We start from the raw sequence: 19,033 nt of genomic DNA on the forward strand, positions 1-19,033 counted from the left end.
GTCCACATTTTCTTAACTGTTTCCGACCATTTCCACCATCAAAACATTACTCTTCGTTAAGACAACTAAGGCTTCTATTATTTTTTTTTTTCGTACAAATTTCCGGTTTTCCCCGAATTCCAGGAATTCCGAAACACCAATTTGAATTCCAACTGTTACTACGTCAACATTTTTCAACCATTTTGAAAAATTCCAACCATAACCCGTTCATGTCATCTCAGATAAATTGTGCTATTATCAATATTTTCAAAAATTCACAGTTGTTGCAGAAATTCCCAAATTTCCAGGAAATTCCCATTCAAATGAATCAACTAGTCATAGTTCTAAAATAGCCCAAAATTCTCACATTTTGCGCCATTTTCAAGCTATTAAGCTCTCTGTGATCACGGTGCCACTAAAAGTAGTTCCTCTACGTTAGCGCTTATAATAACAATATGGCTAATAGTTGGTAATATTCAGCTCACGACATGTAAATGGAGTATTCTTGGCGCATTTTGGACGTTTTTCAGAGGGTGAAAAAGTGTACCCACTACCCACCTGATAAGTGAAACAGTATTGTCTGCTCACAGATGCCACCTGCTGGTGGTTTGAGCTCACTGCAGCTGGTCCTGGATAGTCCCACGCCGGTCACACGCAGGATTCTCACAGAAATGAGGCAAAAGTAGCACCTCACATGGCGTATTTGAGGAGAAAAAGGTGTGTTCTTGTCTCACGTAAAAATTGTGAGTGATAGGAACATTAAAAAAAAAAAAAAGGGTTTAAAAAGTATTTCTGGCATTTAAAACCTCAGCCTGTGTGAAAGGCATCGTCTGTGGTGGAGTCCATATGGAAAGTGAAAGTAAGGATGGGTGAAAGGCATCATCAGGGTTGGAGGTAAAATGGAAAGTGAAAGTAAGGATGGGTGAAGGGCATCAGTGGTGGAGTTCAAATGGAAAGTGAAAGTAAGGATGTGTGAAAGGCATCATCTGTGGTGGAGTCCATATGGAAAGTGAAAGTAAGGATGGGTGAAACGCATCATCAGGGGTGGAGGTAAAATGGAAAGTGAAAGTAAGGCTGGGTGAAGGGCATCAGTGGTGGAGTTAAAATGGAAAGTGAAAGTAAGGATGGGTGAAAGGCATCTGTGGTGCAGTCCATATGGAAAGTGAAAGTAAGGATGGGTGAAACGTATCATCAGGGGTGGAGGTAAAATGGAAAGTGAACGCAAGGATGGGTGAAGGGCATCAGTGGTGGAGTTAAAATGGAAAGTGAAAGTAAGGATGGGTGAAAGGCATCATCTGTGGTGCAGTCCATATAGAAAGTGAAAGTAAGGATGGGTGAAACGTATCATCAGGGGTGGAGGTAAAATGGAAAGTGAACGTAAGGATGGGTGAAGGGCATCAGTGGTGGAGTTAAAATGGAAAGTGAAAGTAAGGATGGGTGAAAGGCATCTGTGGTGGAGTCCATATGGAAAATGAAAGTAAGGATGGGTGAAACGCATCATCGGGGTGGAGGTAAAATGGAAAGTGAAAGTAAGGATGGGTGAAGGACATCAGTGGTGGAGTTAAAATGGAAAGTGAAAGTAAGGATGGGTGAAAGGCATCATCAGTGGTGGAGCCAAGATGGAAAGTGAAAGTAAGGATGGGTGAAAGGCATCATTAGTGGTGGATTCAAGATGGAAAGTGAAAGTAAGGATGGGTGAAAGGCATCATCAGTGGTGGATTCAAGATGGAAAGTGAAAGTAAGGATGGGTGATAGGCATCAAGGTTGGAGTCAAGATGGAAAGTGAAAGTAAGGATGGGTGAAAGGCATCAGGGGTGGAGTCAAGATGGAAAGTGAAAGTAAGAATGGGTGAAAGGCATCAGTGGTGGATTCAAGATGGAAAGTGAAAGTAAGGATGGGTGAAAGGCATCATCAGTGGTGGAGTCAAGATGGAAAGTGAAAGTAAGGATGGGTGAAAGGCATCAGGGGTGGAGTCAAGATGGAAAGTGAAAGTAAGGATGGGTGAAAGGCATCATCAGGGGTGGAGTCAAGATGGAAAGTGAAAGTAAGGATGGGTGAAAGGCATCATCAGTGGTGGAGTCAAGATGGAAAGTGAAAGTAAGAATGGGTGAAAGGCATCAGGGGTGGAGTCAAGATGGAAAGTGAAAGTAAGGATGGGTGAAAGGCATCATCAGGGGTGGAGTCAAGATGGAAAGTGAAAGTAAGATTGGGTGTGGCGCTCACAGCCACCAGAGGGCGGGTGTATTGTCAGCCCCCACCTGAAAGTGAAAGTGAAAGTGAAGGTTGTAAGGCAGATATATTTCCACATCAATCACTCCTTCATGATCACCTCCCTGCCATCGCTATTTTTGTCACTCGCCCTTTTCCGGCATGATCCTCTCTCTCTTTTGGTTGCCCGGAGACAAGTTGTTGTTGTTTGTCTTTTTTCTTCTTCTTTTTTTTGCCAAAGCAATTTTTTCTTATCTTCGCTTCTCACTGCTGCTTTTGTTCTTTCCTCTCTCACTTCTTCACCTCCATCGCCTCTCTCGCTCTTTGTGTCACTGTCTCTCTCTCTCTTTTGCTCTCTCCATCTTTATTTCTATATCTTTCTCTCTTTGTGTCTCTCTATCCCTCTCTCTTTTTATCTCTATCCATCTATCTTTCACTCTTTCTCTCTCCATCTCCATCCCTCTCTCACTTTCTGTCTCCCGCTCTATATCTCCATATTTCTCTCTCTTTCTCTGTCTCTCTCTTTCTCGCACTCTCTCTTTCTCTGTCTATTTCTCTGTCTCTATCTCTCCTTCTTTATCTATTTTTCTCTTTCTTTGTGTGTCTCTATCCCTCTCTGTTTTTATGTATATCTTTCTTTTTCTTGATCCCTCTCTCTTTATCTCTCTTTATGTCTCTCTCTCTATCTCCATCTCTCTCACGCTCTGTCTCTTGCTCTATATCGCTATATTTCTCTCTCTCTCTCTATCTCTCCCTCTCTCTCTGTTTCTCCCTCTCTCCATCTTGCCCTCTTTATCTCTATCTCTCTATTTGTCTCTTTCTCTGTGTGTCTCTCTCTATCTCTCTCTCTGTTTCTATCTATCTCTCTTTCACTCTTTCTCTCTCTATCTCATCCCTCTCTCCCTCTCTGTCTCTCGCTATATATCTCCATATTTGTCTCTCTTTCTCTGTCTCTCTCTTTCTCACGCTCTCTTTCTCTTTCTCTATCTATTTATCTCTGTCTCTATCTCTCCTTCTTTATCTATTTCTCTCTGTTTTGTGTGTCTCTATCTCTCTTTTTTATCTCTATCTTTCACTCTTTCTTTTTCTTGATCCCTCTCTCTTTCTCTCTCTTTATGTCTTTCTCTCTATCTCCATCTCTCTCTCTGTCTCTATCTTGCCCTCCTTATCTCTCTCTCTCTATTTGTCTCTTTCTCTGTGTGTCTCTCTCTATCCCTCTCTCTGTTTCCATCACTATCTATCTCTCTTTCACTATTTCTCTCTCTATCGCCATCCCTCTTTCACTCTCCGTCTCCCGCTCTATACCCCTATATTTCTCTCTCTTTCTCTATCTGTCTGTCTGTCTCTCTCTCTCTCTCTTTCTCTCTCACTCTCTTTCTCTGTCCCTATCCCGCCCTCTTTATCGCTCTTTCTCTCTTTATCTCTTTCTCTGTGTGTCTCTCTATTCTCTCTCTGTTTCTTTATCTATCTCTCTTTCTCTCTCTATCTCCATCTCTCTCTCACTCTGTCTCTATCTCTCCTTCTTCATCTATCGCTCCATTTCTCTCTTTCTTTGTCTCTCTCTCTCTCTATGTTTCCATCCCTATATTTTTCTCTCTCTCGCCCTCTCTCTGTTTCCATCACTATCTATCTCTCTTTCACTCTTTCTCTCTCTATCGCCATCCCTCTCTCACTCCCTGTCTCCCGCTCTATACCTCTATATTTCTCTCTCTTTCTCTGTCTGTCTCTCTCTCTCTCTTTCTCTCTCACTCACTCTCTTTCTCTGTCCCTATCCCGCCCTCTTTATCGCTCTCTCTCTCTGTCTCTCTCTCTGTCTCTTTCACTCTATCTCTCTCTATTTCTATCCCTCTCTCACTCTCTTTCTCTTGTCCTATATCACTGTATTTCTCTCTCTTTCTCTGTCTCTCTTTCTCTCTCACTCTCTATCCCACCCTCTTTATCGCTCTCTCTCTCTTTGTCTCTTTCCCTGTGTGTCTCTCTCTATCCTCTCTCTGTTTCTTTATCCATCTCTCTTTCTCCCTCTATCTCCATCTCTCTCTCACTCTCTGTCTCTATCTCTCCTTCTTCATCTATTGCTCTATTTCTCTCTTTCTTTGTCTCTCTCTCTATGTTTCCATCCCTATATTTTCTCTCTCTCGGCCTCTCCTCTCGCACTACCACACCCCCCCCCCCCCCTCACCTTTAACCCCTTCAAACCCCGCCTCCCTCTGCGGCCCCAGGATGTCAGACGCTGCCCAGTCGGCCCCGAGGTAAAGCCAAGGCTGTCGACCTCCCACCCCAGCAGGCATTTTGACAGCTCTATCTCCTCTGCGTGTTGTCCGTGTGCTCCTCCCAACCGCCTTAGCTCCCAAACACAAACTGACTCGTAGGCGTTAGCCTGGAGGTAGAAGTCCCCTGCAGCATGTCCTCCAGTCGTGCATGGCGGCGGCACTTTGAGTGTGTTAGGCAGGGATTGGATGCACGCACACACACACACACACACACACACATTCTTGTATTTGTTACCTTCTTAAGACATCCGAAAAATGCCTACCTCTAGTATTAAAAGTCATAATTTTACTCAACGCAAGTCCAAATTTTACAAGAAAAAACTGAACATTTGTGCAATATTATGATAAAAGTTGGAATTTTCCTCGACAACAGTCGCCATTTTACAAGAAAAGCTTAAAATTGTTAGCAATTTTATGAAACGAGTCATAATTGTACTGGACAAAAGTCACAAGTTTATAAGGAAGTTTAACATTTTCGGCAATATTACAATAATTATCTGAATTGTACTTGGCAAAATGATGGCAAAAGTCATAATTTTACTCAAAAAATGTCACTATTTTACAAGAAAACAACCCAAAAATTGGCAGAATTTTATAGGACAATTGTGAAGTGAATTATATTTATATAGCGCTTTTCTCTAGTGACTCAAAGCGCTTTACATAGTGAAACCCAATATCTAAGTTACATTTAAAGCAGTGTGGGTGGATGCACACACACACACACACACACACACACACACACACACACATTCTTGTATTTGTTACCTTCTTAAGACATCCGAAAAATGCCTACCTCTAGTATTAAAAGTCATATTTTTACTCAAAACAAGTCCAAATTTTACAAGAAAAAACTGAACATTTGTGCAATATTATGATAAAAGTTGGAATTTTCCTCGACAACAGTCGCCATTTTACAAGAAAAGCTTAAAATTGTTGGCAATTTTATGAAACGAGTCGTAATTTTACTGGAGAAAAGTCACGAGTTTATAAGGAAGCTTAAAAATTTTGGCAATATTATCTGAATTGTACTTGGCAAAATGATGGCAAAAGTCATCATTTTGCTCAAAAAAATGTCACTATTTTACAATAAAACAACCAAAAAATTGGCAGAATTTTATAGGACAATTGTGAAGTGAATTATATTTATATAGCGCTTTTCTCTAGTGACTCAAAGCGCTTTACATAGTGAAACCCAATATCTAAGTGACATTTAAAGCAGTGTGGGTGGATGCACACACACACACACACACACACACACACACACACACACACACACATTCTTGTATTTGTTACCTTCTTAAGACGTCCGAAAAATGCCTACCTCTAGTATTAGAAGTCATATTTTTACTCAACGCAAGTCCAAATTTTACAAGAAAAAACTGAACATTTGTGCAATATTATGATAAAAGTTGGAATTTTCCTCGACAACAGTCGCCATTTTACAAGGAAAGCTTAAAATTGTTGGCAATTTTATGAAACGAGTCGTAATTTTACTCGAGAAAAGTCACGAGTTTATAAGGAAGCTTAAAAATGTTGGCAATATTACAATAATTATCTAAATTGTACTTGGCAAAATGATGGCAAAAGTCATCATTTTCCTCAAAAAAATTTCACTATTTTACAAGAAAACAACCCAAAAATTGGCAGAATTTTATAGGACAATTGTGACGTGAATTATATTTATATAGCGCTTTTCTCTAGTGACTCAAAGCGCTTTACATAGTGAAACCCAATATCTAAGTTACATTTAAAGCAGTGTGGGTGGATACACACACACACAGACACACACACACACACACACACACACACACACACACACACACACACACACATTCATTCTTGTATTTGTTACCTTCTTAAGACATCCGAAAAATTCCTACCTCTAGTATTAAAAGTCATATTTTTACTCAACGCAAGTCCAAATTTTACAAGAAAAAACTGAACATTTGTGCAATATTATGATAAAAGTTGGAATTTTACTCGATAACAGTCGCCATTTTACAAGAAAAGCTTAAAATTGTCGGCAATTTTATGAAACAAGTCGTAATTTTACTCGAGAAAAGTCACGGGTTTATAAGGAAGCTTAACATTTTCGTCAATATTATCTGAATTGTACTTGGCAAAATGATGACAAAAGTCATCATTTTACTTGAAAAAATGTCACTATTTTACAAGAAAACAACCAAAAATTTGGCAGAATTTTATAGTCCAGTTGTGAAGTGAATTATGTTTATATAGCGCTTTTCTCTAGTGACTCAAAGCGCTTTACATAGTGAAACCCAATATCTAAGTTACATTTAAACCACTGTGGGTGGATGCACACACACACACACACACACACACACACACACACACACACACACCCACATTCTTGTATTTGTTACCTTCTTAAGACATCCGAAAAATTCCTACCTCTAGTATTAAAAGTCATATTTTTACTCAACGCAAGTCCAAATTTTACAAGAAAAAACTGAACATTTGTGCAATATTATGATAAAAGTTGGAATTTTCCTCGACAACAGTCGCCATTTTACAAGAAAAGCTTAAAATTGTTGGCAATTTTATGAAACGAGTCGTAATTTTACTCGAGAAAAGTCACAAGTTTATAAGGAAGCTTAAAAATTTCGGCAATATTACAATAATCATCTGAATTGTACTTGGCAAAATGATGGCAAAAGTCGTCCTTTTACTCAAAAAAATGTCACTATTTTACAAGAAAACAACCAAAAAATTGGCAGAATTTTATAGTCCAATTGTGAAGTGAAGTGAATTATATTTATATAGCGCTTTTCTCTGGTGACTCAAAGCGCTTTACATAGTGAAACCCAATATCTAAGTTACATTTAAAGCAGTGTGGGTGGCACTGGGAGCAGGTGGGTAAAGTGTCTTGCCCAAGGACACAACGGCAGTGACTAGGATGGCGTAAGTGGGAATCGAACCTGCAACCCCCGAGTTGCTGGCACGGCCACTCTACCAACCGAGCTATACCGCCCCCCAATTGTCGCCATTTTGCATTAAAAAGTCATAATTTTACAACAAAACAGTAATGATTCCACGTGAAAATATTGCAATATTTACAGAAACAAAAAAAATATGAGAAAATTGTTCCCCAAAAAAAGTCGACACATTGTGAAAAAAAAAATGTGTAATTGTTTTCTAATCTTCATTTATTACTCCAAGTTTTTACAGTATGTCCCTATATTTTTATTTTGTATTAATTTTTATTAATTTGGGCCAAAGGGGGCTCATTTCAATTTCTTACACACACTTGTTATTTCATATGTTGCCCGGAGGGGGAGCACTTTTAAAAGCGACACACAGTCAACGTGGTCACTGCCTCCTTTTTGGGACCGCCCTCATTTTGACCAGCAGGGGGTGCAAATGAGACATTCTATTGATTTATGTCGTCACTTGTTCGCACCTCCTCATATGGAAGATACCTTTCCTTCTTGTGAAGTGAATTATATTTATGTAGCGCTTTTCTCTAGTGACTCAAAGCGCTTTACATAGTGAAACCCAATATCTAAGTTACATTTAAAGCAGTGTGGGTGGCACTGGGAGCAGGTGGGTAAAGTGTCTTGCCCAAGGACACAACGGCAGTGACTAGGATGGCGGAAGTGGGAATCGAACCTGCAACCCCAGAGTTGCAGGTTCTACCAACCGAGCTATACCGCCCCCCAATTGTCGCCATTTTGCATTAAAAAGTAATAATTTTACAGCAAAAAAGTAATGATTCCACGTGAAAATATTGCAATATTTACAGAAACAGAAAAAATATGAGAAATTGTTCCTCCAAAAAAGTCGACACATTTTGAAAAAAAAAAAACGTGTAATTGTTTTTTAATCTTCATTTATTACTCCAAGTTATTACAGTATGTCCCTATAAACATATTTATTTATTTTTATTTTGTATTCATTTTTATTAATTTGGGCCAAAGGGGGCTCATTTAAATTTCTTACACACACTTGTTATTAGGGTCCGCCAGGCCCATTGCAAAGGACTCCACAGGAGTCCTTTGCAATGGGCCAAGGACCCTATTGAAACTGGTGCGTTTTATTATTATTCCACACTTATGCGCTGTAATATGACCCCCTTAACATGCTTCAAAACTCACCAAATTTGACACACACATCGATCTGGCAAACCTTCCCAACTTATTAAGCAACCAAACCCTGAAATTGAAAATTGCGCGCTAGCGCCCCCTAGGAAGAAAAAAAAAAACAGACTGCTTGTAACTTCCGTTAGGAATGTCGTAGAGACATGAAACAAAAACCTGTATGTAGGTCTGACCTAGACCTAGATTTCATAATTTTACTTTCTAGGTCAAAAATCAATAAAAATTTTGCAAAAACCCATTCAAAGCAAAATTTTCTCAAAAAATGCTATTTTTGCCTCTTTGAGCTGTAATTTGACCTCCTTAAAATGCTTCAAAACTCACCAAACTTGGCACACACATCTGAACTGGCGAAAATTGCGATCTAATGAAAAAAACAAATCCCAACACTCAAAATTTCGCTCTAGCGCAATTTTTGAATAAAACAAAGCAAAAACTGCTCCTAGGAAGAAAACACAAACAAAATTGCTGATAACTTCCAGTAGGAATGTCGGAAAGACATGAAACAAAAACTTCTATGTTGGTCTCGCTTAGACCTACATTTAGATAATTGACATCCTTCGGCAGAAATCAACAGGAAGTTAAAAATTACCCCTTCAAAATAAAAGTTTTGTAAAAACCCGTCACCTTTTTCAAACGTAAACTCCTCCGAGTGCGTTTGTCGTTTCGGCTTCAAACTCGCACAGGAGAGAGATTGAACCCTTTTGATTAAAACTATCCAACAAAGTTTTGATTACTGCTCCGGTTTTGATTTTACGCGCCTTCAAAGAACCCCTTCGCAAAGTTTCCTAAAAAATGTCATTTTTGCCTCTTTGAGCTGTAATTTGACCCCCTTAAAATGCTTCAAAGTGTAAGTTAAAGCTCTACTATGCAAAGCGAAAGCCATTTATCAACAACATCCAGAAACGCCGATCTATAATTTGACCCCCTTAAAATGCTTCAAAGTGTAAGTTAAAGCTCTACTATGCAAAGCGAAAGCCATTTATCAACAACATCCAGAAACGCCGATCCATAATTTCACCCCCTTAACATGCTTCAAAACTCACCAAATTTTACACACACATCAGGACTGGCAAAAATTGCCATCTAATAAAAAACCAAACCCCTAAAGTCATAATTGCGCTTTAGCACCTCCTAAGAAAAAAACCCTGACAAAACTGCTTGTAACTTCTGTTAGGAATGTCGTAGAGACATGCAACAAAAACTTCTATGTAGGTCTGACTTAGACCAGGGCTTGGCAGCGGCCAAAGGCGGACCCGACCAACGCTGCTTGCAGCTTTAATCTTCATTTATTACTCCAAGTTATTACAGTATGTCCCTATAAACATATGTATTTATTAGGGCCCGCATGGCCCATTGCCAAAGGACCTATTGTTTTTCATGCGTTTTATTATTCTTTATTTATTATTATTCCGACGCCTCTTTGAACTGTAATTTGACCCCCTGAATATGCTTCAAAACTCACTAAATTTCACACACTCATCAGAACTGGCGAAAATTGCCATCTAATAAAAAACCAAACCCCTAAAGTCATAATTGCGCTTTAGCGCCCCCTAAGAAAAAAACCCTGACAAAACTGCTTGTAACTTCTGTTAGGAATGTCATAGAGACATGAAACAAAAACTTCTATGTTAGTCTCGCTTAGACCTACATTTAGATTATTGACATCCTTCGGCAGAAATCAACAGGAAGTTCAAAATTACCCCTTCAAAATAAAAGTTTTGTAAAAACCCGTCACCTTTTTCAAACGTAAACTCCTCCGAGTGCGTTTGTCGTTTCGGCTTCAAACTCGCACAGGAGAGGGATTGAACCCTTGTGATTAAAACTATTCAACAAAGTTTGGATTACTGCTCCGGTTTTGATTTTACGCGCCTTCAAAGAACCCCTTCGCAAAGTTTCCTAAAAAATGTCATTTTCGACTCTTTGAGCTGTAATTTGACCCCCTTAAAATGCTTCAAAGTGTAAGTTAAAGCTCTACTATGCAAAGCGAAAGCCATTTATCAACAACATCCAGAAACGCCGATCTAATTTGACCCCCTTAAAATGCTTCAAAACTCACCAAATTTTACACACACATCAGGACTGGCAAAAATTGCCATCTAATAAAAAACCAAACCCCTAAAGTCATAATTGCGCTTTAGCGCCCCCTAAGAAAAAAAACCCTGACAAAACTGCTTGTAACTTCTGTTAGGAATGTCGTAGAGACATGCAACAAAAACTTCTATGTAGGTCTGACTTAGACCAGGGCTTGGCAGCGGCCAAAGGCGGACCCGACCAACGCTGCTTGCAGCTTTAATCTTCATTTATTACTCCAAGTTATTACAGTATGTCCCTATAAACATATGTATTTATTAGGGCCCGCATGGCCCATTGCCAAAGGACCTATTGTTTTTCGTGCGTTTTATTATTCTTTATTTATTATTATTCCGACGCCTCTTTGAACTGTAATTTGACCCCCTGAACATGCTTCAAAACTCACTAAATTACACACACTCATCAGAACTGGCAAAAATTGCCATCTAATAAAAAAACCAAACCCCAAAAAATCAAAAATGCGCTCTAGCGCCCCCTAGGGGAAAAAAAAACGACTGCTTGTAACTTCCTTTAGGAATGTCGTAGAGACATGAAACAAAAACCTCTATGTAGGGCTGACTTAGACCTACATTTCCAATTTAAACTTCTATAGCAAAAATCAACAGGAAGTTGGCAAAAACCCCTTCTAAGCAAAATTTTCGCAAAAAATGCTGTTTTTGCCTCTTTGAGCTGTAATTTGACCCCCTTAAAATGATTCAAAGTGCAAGTTAAAGCTCTACTATGCCAAGCGAAAACCATTTATCAACAACATCCAGAAACGCCGATCTGTAATTTCACCCCTTAACATGCTTCAAAACTCACCAAATTTTACACACACATCAGGACTGGCGAAATTTGCCATCTAATAAAAAACCAAACCCCTAAAGTCATAATTGCGCTTTAGCGCCCCCTAAGAAAAAAAACCCTGACAAAACTGCTTGTAACTTCTGTTAGGAATGTCGTAGAGACATGCAACAAAAACTTCTATGTAGGTCTGACTTAGACCAGGGCTTGGCAGCGACCAAAGGCGGACCCGACCAACGCTGCTTGCAGCTTTAATCTTCATTTATTACTCCAAGTTATTACAGTATGTCCCTATAAACATATGTATTTATTAGGGCCCGCATGGCCCATTGCCAAAGGACCTATTGTTTTTCGTGCGTTTTATTATTCTTTATTTATTATTATTCCGACGCCTCTTTGAACTGTAATTTGACCCCCTGAACATGCTTCAAAACTCACCAAATTTCACACACTCATCAGAACTGGCGAAAATTGCCATCTAATAAAAAAACCAAACCCCAAAAATCAAAAATGCGCTCTAGCGCCCCCTAGGGGGAAAAAAACAGACTGCTTGTAACTTCCGTTAGGAATGTCGTAGAGACATGAAACCTCTATGTAGGGCTGACTTAGACCTACATTTCCCAATTTAAACTTCTATAGCAAAAATCAACAGGAAGTTGGCAAAAACCCCTTCAAAGCAAAATTTTCGCAAAAAATGCTATTTTTGCCTCTTTGAGCTGTAATTTGACCCCCTTAAAATGATTCAAAGTGCAAGTTAAAGCTCTACTATGCCAAGCGAAAGCCATTTATCAACAACATCCAGAAACGCCGATCTGTAATTTCACCCCCTTAACATGCTTCAAAACTCACCAAATTTTACACACACATCAGGACTGGCGAAAATTGCCATCTAATAAAAAAACCAAACCCCTAAAGTCATAATTGCGCTTTAGCGCCCCCTAAGAAAAAACCCCTGACAAAACTGCTTGTAACTTCTGTTAGGAATGTCATAGAGACATGAAACAAAAACTTCTATGTAGGTCTGACTTAGACCAGGGCTTGGCAGCGGCCAAAGGCGGACCCGACCAACGCTGCTTGCAGCTTTAATTTCATATGTTGCCGGAGGGGGAGCACTTTTAAAAACGACATTTTGACCAGCAGGGGGTGCAAATGAGACATTGTCTATTAGATGCAATGTTATTGATTTATGTCGTCACTTGTTCACACCTCCTCATATGGAAGGTACTTTTCCTTCTTCATGTCTCAAGAAGGCTAGAATACAAGCACACACACACACACACACACACACACACACACACACACACACACACCCTGCGACAAGTGCCATCACGTGCAGTTTTGTGCTGTCTGGGTCAGAAGTGAGCGCTCACCTCCCAGCAGGACCAGACACAAAGTTTCATGTCCAGTAGCCAAACTTTTTTCCTCCACAGTGTCTTGTTGTCATCCTCCAGCCGCACATCTTCATCTGTTGCGGTGTTGTGGTGTTGTTGTGTTGTTGTGTCGTTGTGGCCCCCGCAGACTTTTTCTTTTCAAACATTTTACAGCTCAAAATAGGTAAAAAAAACTAATCATGTTATATATAATATTTAGTGCTGTCAAAAGAGTGATTGTGAATGGATGAATCATGATTAATCACAGGTTATTACACCCTTGCATAGTTGAAATTAACTTAAAAAAAAAAAAAGGGAACAATATTTGGACACGGATGCAGTTTTTCGTCATGGAGGAACATTTTTGACATTACCCAAAAATGGCTTTTATTTCAAGTCAAGTAAAGGTTTTTTTTTTTAGAGTAAAATTTGCCAGCGAGAACTCTCCTCTTTTCTCTTTGCACGACAGAGAAAATACAAATAGAAAAAATGGAGGGGTGTAAAAAAAAAAATTGAAATAAATCTTTGCGCTGTCGACCTTCAGGAAACAATCCGGAGTCAAGGTCAAGCGAGGTCAAAATAAATTGAGTGATTAGTCTTTGTTTTTACTTGATTAATGGGATCATGTTTTGTAGATTTATCAACATGAGTTAACTCGTTATTTTTGACAGTCCTAATAATATTATATATATTCATGTATATAATAATTTAATATCTAACATATGTATATTTATACATAAGATATATAATATTAGTACTATATATGTATGTATATGTTTGTATGTATATAAGAATGTATATGTATTTATATGTTTATATATATACACACATATATATATATATATATATATATATATATATATATATATATATATATGTATATCTTGATTGGATTATCCAGAGAATAGCGCTCGATACCGTGGTAGAGCGCAATATGTAGGTGTGGGAAAAATCACAAGACTACTTCATCTCTACAGAACTGTTTCATGAGGGGTTCCCTCAATCATCAGGAGAGCACGGGGGGTGCTTACAAGCATCAGTCGTTTTCCAAGCAAAGGTAACACGCAAGGACATTAACACATCCGACACATACGTAGGATCAACCGAAGGAGCGTTTGAAACCAGATGGAATAATCACAGGGCCTCCTTTAGAAACCAGACTCTGCGGAATTCTACAGAACTCAGCAAGCACATTTGGAACCTCAAAGACATGCTGAATATTCAATAACATGGCGAATTCTTGCATCCAGCACACCTTACAAAAGTGGTAATAAAAGATGCAACCTATGCTTAAAAAAGAAACTGTTTATTACATATCACCCAGACCTGTCATCCCTCAACAAGCGCAGTGAAATCATTTCAACATGCCGCCACAGACGGAAACACCTCCTAGGTAACACATGAGCCAATCACCACACCCCTACGCCTGCCTGTACCCACCCACTCTGTGCCCTATATAAACCATTGTATGTGAATGCTTCCATTAAAATCTCCTGATGATTGAGGGAACCCCTCATGAAACACTTCTGTAGAGATGAAGTAGTCTTGGGATGTTTCCTACATATATATGTATATATATGGTACTAATATTATTATATATGTTACATAAAAATATACATATTATTTCTATATGCTCTCTTCCTCTTGGAAAATCCGCAAGAAGTCCGGTGGCATACATTATGGTCATCTTGGAGTCCTGCTAGGGGTGTCCCGATCCGATATCGATGTCAGATATCCGTCCGCTAGCATCAAAAACGCAAGTAAAACTAGATATCCTCTGGCACCTCGAATGTCCGATACGTGCAGCGACTTTCCTCGATTGGCCATTTCTTCTAATTGACTCGGGTCATTTCCAGAAGGTAAACATGCTAGGCTATAGGCTGCTTGGGGCGAGCAGCTACGCAACAGCTAAGCGCACAATAGCAAACAAGCTAGCCACACGTAATAATCGGTGAGCGACAAAACGGCCCATTTGTCGACGTGAACGAGTCTTACTTACACGTAGAAAGTCTCCGAGGCATATTTTAAAGTATCCAGTAACACACGTGTCCGTATCGTTCAGTCTGTCATGAACTCTTGTGTCTTAAAAAAACAAAAACAATTACCACTCCACTTCAACTTGAAGACAAGATAAAAAAATTTATGATTCCTGACGATATCGTATGGGATTAGTATCGGTATCACAAGTAGTATCGGGACACCCTTATCTAGGACATGCATTATTATCGATGTTGTGTGTTAGTGTGTGTCCTTCCTTCCCTTCCTGGTCTCCATGCTCGCAGTCGTGCGTCATTGTGGTTTTCTCCCCCAACCCCCAACCCCCGTCCTCCTTTGTGACGCAGGTCCGGCCACGTGGGCCATGGCCACCTCCAAGCCCGACATCATGATCATCCTGCTCAGCAAGCTCATCGAGGAGGGCGATGGCTTCTACAAGGTTTGCTCCGCCCACCGGCGAAGTCGCCAGGAAAGCGCTTCATGTGTCTTTCTTCCCCAGCAGAAGGGGAAGGTGAAGGAGGCGGCACAGCGCTATCAGTACGCCCTCAAAAAGTTCCCGCGCGAAGGCTTCAGCGAGGACCTCAAGACTTTCAGGGAGCTCAAAGTTTCGCTCTTCCTCAACATGTCCCGGTGTCGGAGGAAAATGAACGTGAGTCGGCGGGAAAAACCGGGAGAAAACGGTCCGACGTCTGCTGGACGTGGTGTTGTTTTGCCTGCAGGACTTCGGGATGGCTGAGGAGTTCGCCACCAAGGCTCTGGAGCTGAAACCCAAATCCTACGAGGCCTACTACGCCAGGGCCCGGGCCAAGCGTAGCAGCAGGTAAGGTCTCGGTTTTCCGCGCTGCGACTCGGCCCTCGCTCACGTTGTGATCCCACCCGATTTGCAGGCAGTTCCCCGAAGCCTTGGAGGACCTGAGTGAAGCCATGAGGCAGTGCCCCAACAACCGTGAGATCCAGCGGCTGCTCCAGCGCGTGGAGGAGGAGTGTCTCCTGCTGAGCCAGGGCGAGGAGCACCAGCAGACGGAACTGGTGCTGGAGCCGCCCCCCTCCCCTCCACCCACACCTCCCCCAGAAGAGGAGGACTCCCTGTCCCTCTCCATGCCCCTCCCTCCGCCCCCGGAGCCTCGCCTGGAGGACATGGAGCCCGTCCAGGACCTCTTTGAAGACGAGGACTACCTGGAGCAGGAGCTGGAGGCCATGTCAATGGGCCTTCCCCCACCGGAGTCCCTAGCCAACCCCTCCAACCTCCCAATCATTCAGAGCCCCCCGCTGTCCCCCACACTCCCAGATCAGATCTACCTAGGTGGAGGTTCTCCCATGGGCCAACCCTACGAGTATCACCCCACCTCATCCTCCATGTCCTCCCCGACCCGCGGCTCTTACCAGACCACGCCGCCCTCCCTCTCCCCGACGCATCACAACTCCCACTATCGACACAGTCCACCCAACACCTCCCCGGGGCACCAGCCGTCTTACCGGTTTAGCCCTCCCCCCATGGGCGGCCAGGGGATGGACCGTCAGAGCCCGCCGCCCTCCCCTTTGCGTCGGGCTGCCCAGTACAGAGCCAGCCCACCCGTGGAGAGTGTTTGCCTTTACAGGTCCCAGTCTGGATCGCCGGTGCGCTACCAGACGGAGCAACACCCCGGCCGCCCCAAATCCCCCTTGTCCAAGATGAGCAGCCAGCGGTCCTTCCAGCTCAGTTCGCAACCCTCCCTGTCGTCCCAGCACCACCAAGCCCAAGGCCTTCGTCTTCAACCCTCCATCGCCCAGATTGTGCGCACAAACCAGCCCAGCAGCTACGGGGGTCAGATGGGCCACTCCATGGGGTCTCGCTACCAGGGCGGCTCGATGGACGTGGACAGTCGACTGGTGTACCAGCCTTCCCTGGACGGGCGCTCCATGTCCCAGGTGCAGGCTGGCCTCAGCTCTGTCGCCCTCTGTCAGCACGGCGGCCGAGGAGGGGTCATGGAGCCGGGCTTGTTGAAGGACGAGCTCCCCCAGCGCCCCTCCTCTGCCTACCGCGCCAGCAGCGGGGGTCCGGCCGGCATGCGTTACAGCCAGACGCCTCAGATAAGTCGCAGCCAGTCCGCCGCCTACTACCCGGTCTCTGAGCACGTCCTGGAGCGTGCCAACGCATTACCCCCCTGTCAACTAGGCTCCCCCGAGGTCCCGCACATGGTGAGACGTCCCGTCAGCGCCAATACCAGCGAAATGAAGCCGCACATAGCCCCGCCCAGGCCCCTCATCCACTCCCAGAGTGTTGGCCTGCGCTTCTCCCCCTCAAGCAACAACATCTCCACGGGATCCACCTCTAACTTAGCGCCAAGCTTCAGGCCGTCCGAGATTCCTTTGCAGGCTGCCTACGAGCGCCCCTGCGAGGACATCTCCCCCATGTCCCCCCCGCAGGGCGGCGGAGGGCTGTATCAGGGCGAGCCGCAGCGTTCTCGTAACACCCCTTTCATGGGCGTCATAGACAAGACGGCGCGGACTCAGCAGTACCTGCATCAGCCCTCTCGTCCCCGGGCAATGACGTCCATGGACTTGGCCATCAGCCCCACCTCGCCCGGCCAGCTGGTGCAGCAGGGCTCCACCTACAGCCCCCCCACCTCTCTGGGCAACATCGCCTACTACAACAAGACCAACAACGCACAGAACGGACACCTTCTAGAGGAGGACTACTACTCCCAGACTCCGCCGCCCTCGCTGGGCAAGTTGGCCAACGGCTCGCGCGGCTCGGGGGACATCCTGGAGCGGGTGAGCCAGGTGCCCACCTACCCCGACGTGAAGGTGGCCAGGACTCTGCCCGTGGCGCAGGCCTACCAGGACAACATGTACCGGCAACTCTCCCGGGACTCCCGCAGCCAAGGGCCCAGCTCCCCCATCAAACCAAAGAGACCGTTTGTGGAATCCAACGTGTGATCGGAACCCCGGGAACTTTTAGGCCGGCGGGAAGATGGACTTTACACATAAAGGACTACACTTTGACTTCATCCGGTAAAACTTTCCAGGCTCTGACTGACGACCGTGCTCTTCTTCCAACACAAACGGGGGACTTTTCATCTGGTGTTCTTTCAAAGTGTGCTCTTAACCACGGTTGCTCGTAGGCTCTGCTCGATGTTCTACAATACTCGGTGTTCTATAGTCTCAGCAACTCAGTACTTCCACAAGTATTTATATTTAAGTTATATATTGTACATAGAGATCAAAGGAAGCATAGTTGCCTTTGCGCCGCCCCCCCGTGCTGCTGCTCGAACGCGGACGCGAGGACCCAGTGACCAACCTGGAGTCGGTGGTTTATGCTCTGCACAAGGCGGGACGTGCATGAATGTACCTTTTAGCGCGTCATGAGGGGGGGGGGGTACTGTCATGTCCTGTCCCCAGTTTGTTTCTTTTTTCTCTCGTCCAATGAGGCGAAAGCGGCCGGGTGGCCATGTCTCATCGGCGGCGACACAACGCGACAAGAAAACGGTTGTAATGACGATGTATAGACTTTCTAGCACAAGTTGTAAATTGGATCTACGAGTTATGGATGGATATTAAAAGTACAAGTTTGCTCCTCTAATGAATATCTTGACGGGAGTTCCACCTGGGCTTCACGGTGGCAGAGGGGTTAGTGCGTCTGCCTCACAATACGAAGTTCCTGCAGTCCTGGGTTCAAATCCAGGCTCGGGATCTTTCTGTGTGGAGTTTGCATGTTCTCCCCGTGAATGCGTGGGTTCCCTCCGGGTACTCCGGCTTCCTCCCACCTCCAAAGACATGCACCTGGGGATAAGTTGATTGGCAACACTAAATTGGCCCTAGTGTGTGAATGTTGTCTGTCTATCTGTGTTGGCCCCGCGATGAGGTGGCGACTTGTCCAGGGTGTACCCTGCCTTCCGCCCGATTGTAGCTGAGATAGGCGCCAGCGCCCCCCGCGACCCCGAAAGGGAATAAGCGGTAGAAAATGGATGGATGGATGGAGTTCCACCTGGTACCGGAGATGTCCCACTTATCTTTTCCGAGATGAAGGCGCTACATGTATCATACCTAAATTGGTCTTCTACATTGAAGCTCTCCGAGAGTGTGTGTGTGTGTGTGTGTGTGTGTGTGTGTGTGTTAGCTGTAAATACTCTGATGCATGTTCTATTCCCCTCAAGCAGAAACATGTACAGTATAATCAGGGGTGCCCATAAGGTCGATCACGGAGGGTGTGTCAGTCCATCCGTCCATTTTCCGAGGT

At 43.4% G+C, this 19,033-nt stretch overlaps 1 protein-coding gene across 3 annotated transcripts in view; it reads left to right on the top strand.

Moving 5' to 3' along the window:
• Nucleotides 1–18,376, top strand: part of tanc2b (tetratricopeptide repeat, ankyrin repeat and coiled-coil containing 2b) — a 236,905-nt gene extending 218,529 nt beyond the window's left edge. Inside the window, exons 25-29 of one of the 3 annotated variants that reach the window (XM_061907641.1) lie at nucleotides 4,407–4,436; nucleotides 15,162–15,253; nucleotides 15,314–15,463; nucleotides 15,534–15,634; nucleotides 15,702–18,376. In XM_061907641.1, coding sequence (XP_061763625.1) covers nucleotides 4,407–4,436; nucleotides 15,162–15,253; nucleotides 15,314–15,463; nucleotides 15,534–15,634; nucleotides 15,702–17,733 — 2,405 coding nt within the window. In that variant the 3' untranslated portion in view covers nucleotides 17,734–18,376. The remainder of the gene's footprint in view (nucleotides 1–4,406; nucleotides 4,437–15,161; nucleotides 15,254–15,313; nucleotides 15,464–15,533; nucleotides 15,635–15,701) is intronic. The other 2 variants (XM_061907643.1, XM_061907644.1) reach the window with 2 other exon arrangements.
• The last annotated feature ends 657 nt before the right edge of the window (nucleotides 18,377–19,033 follow it).

This window comes from Nerophis ophidion, linkage group LG08, assembly GCF_033978795.1.
Source record: "Nerophis ophidion isolate RoL-2023_Sa linkage group LG08, RoL_Noph_v1.0, whole genome shotgun sequence".
Lineage (NCBI taxonomy): Eukaryota > Metazoa > Chordata > Actinopteri > Syngnathiformes > Syngnathidae > Nerophis > Nerophis ophidion.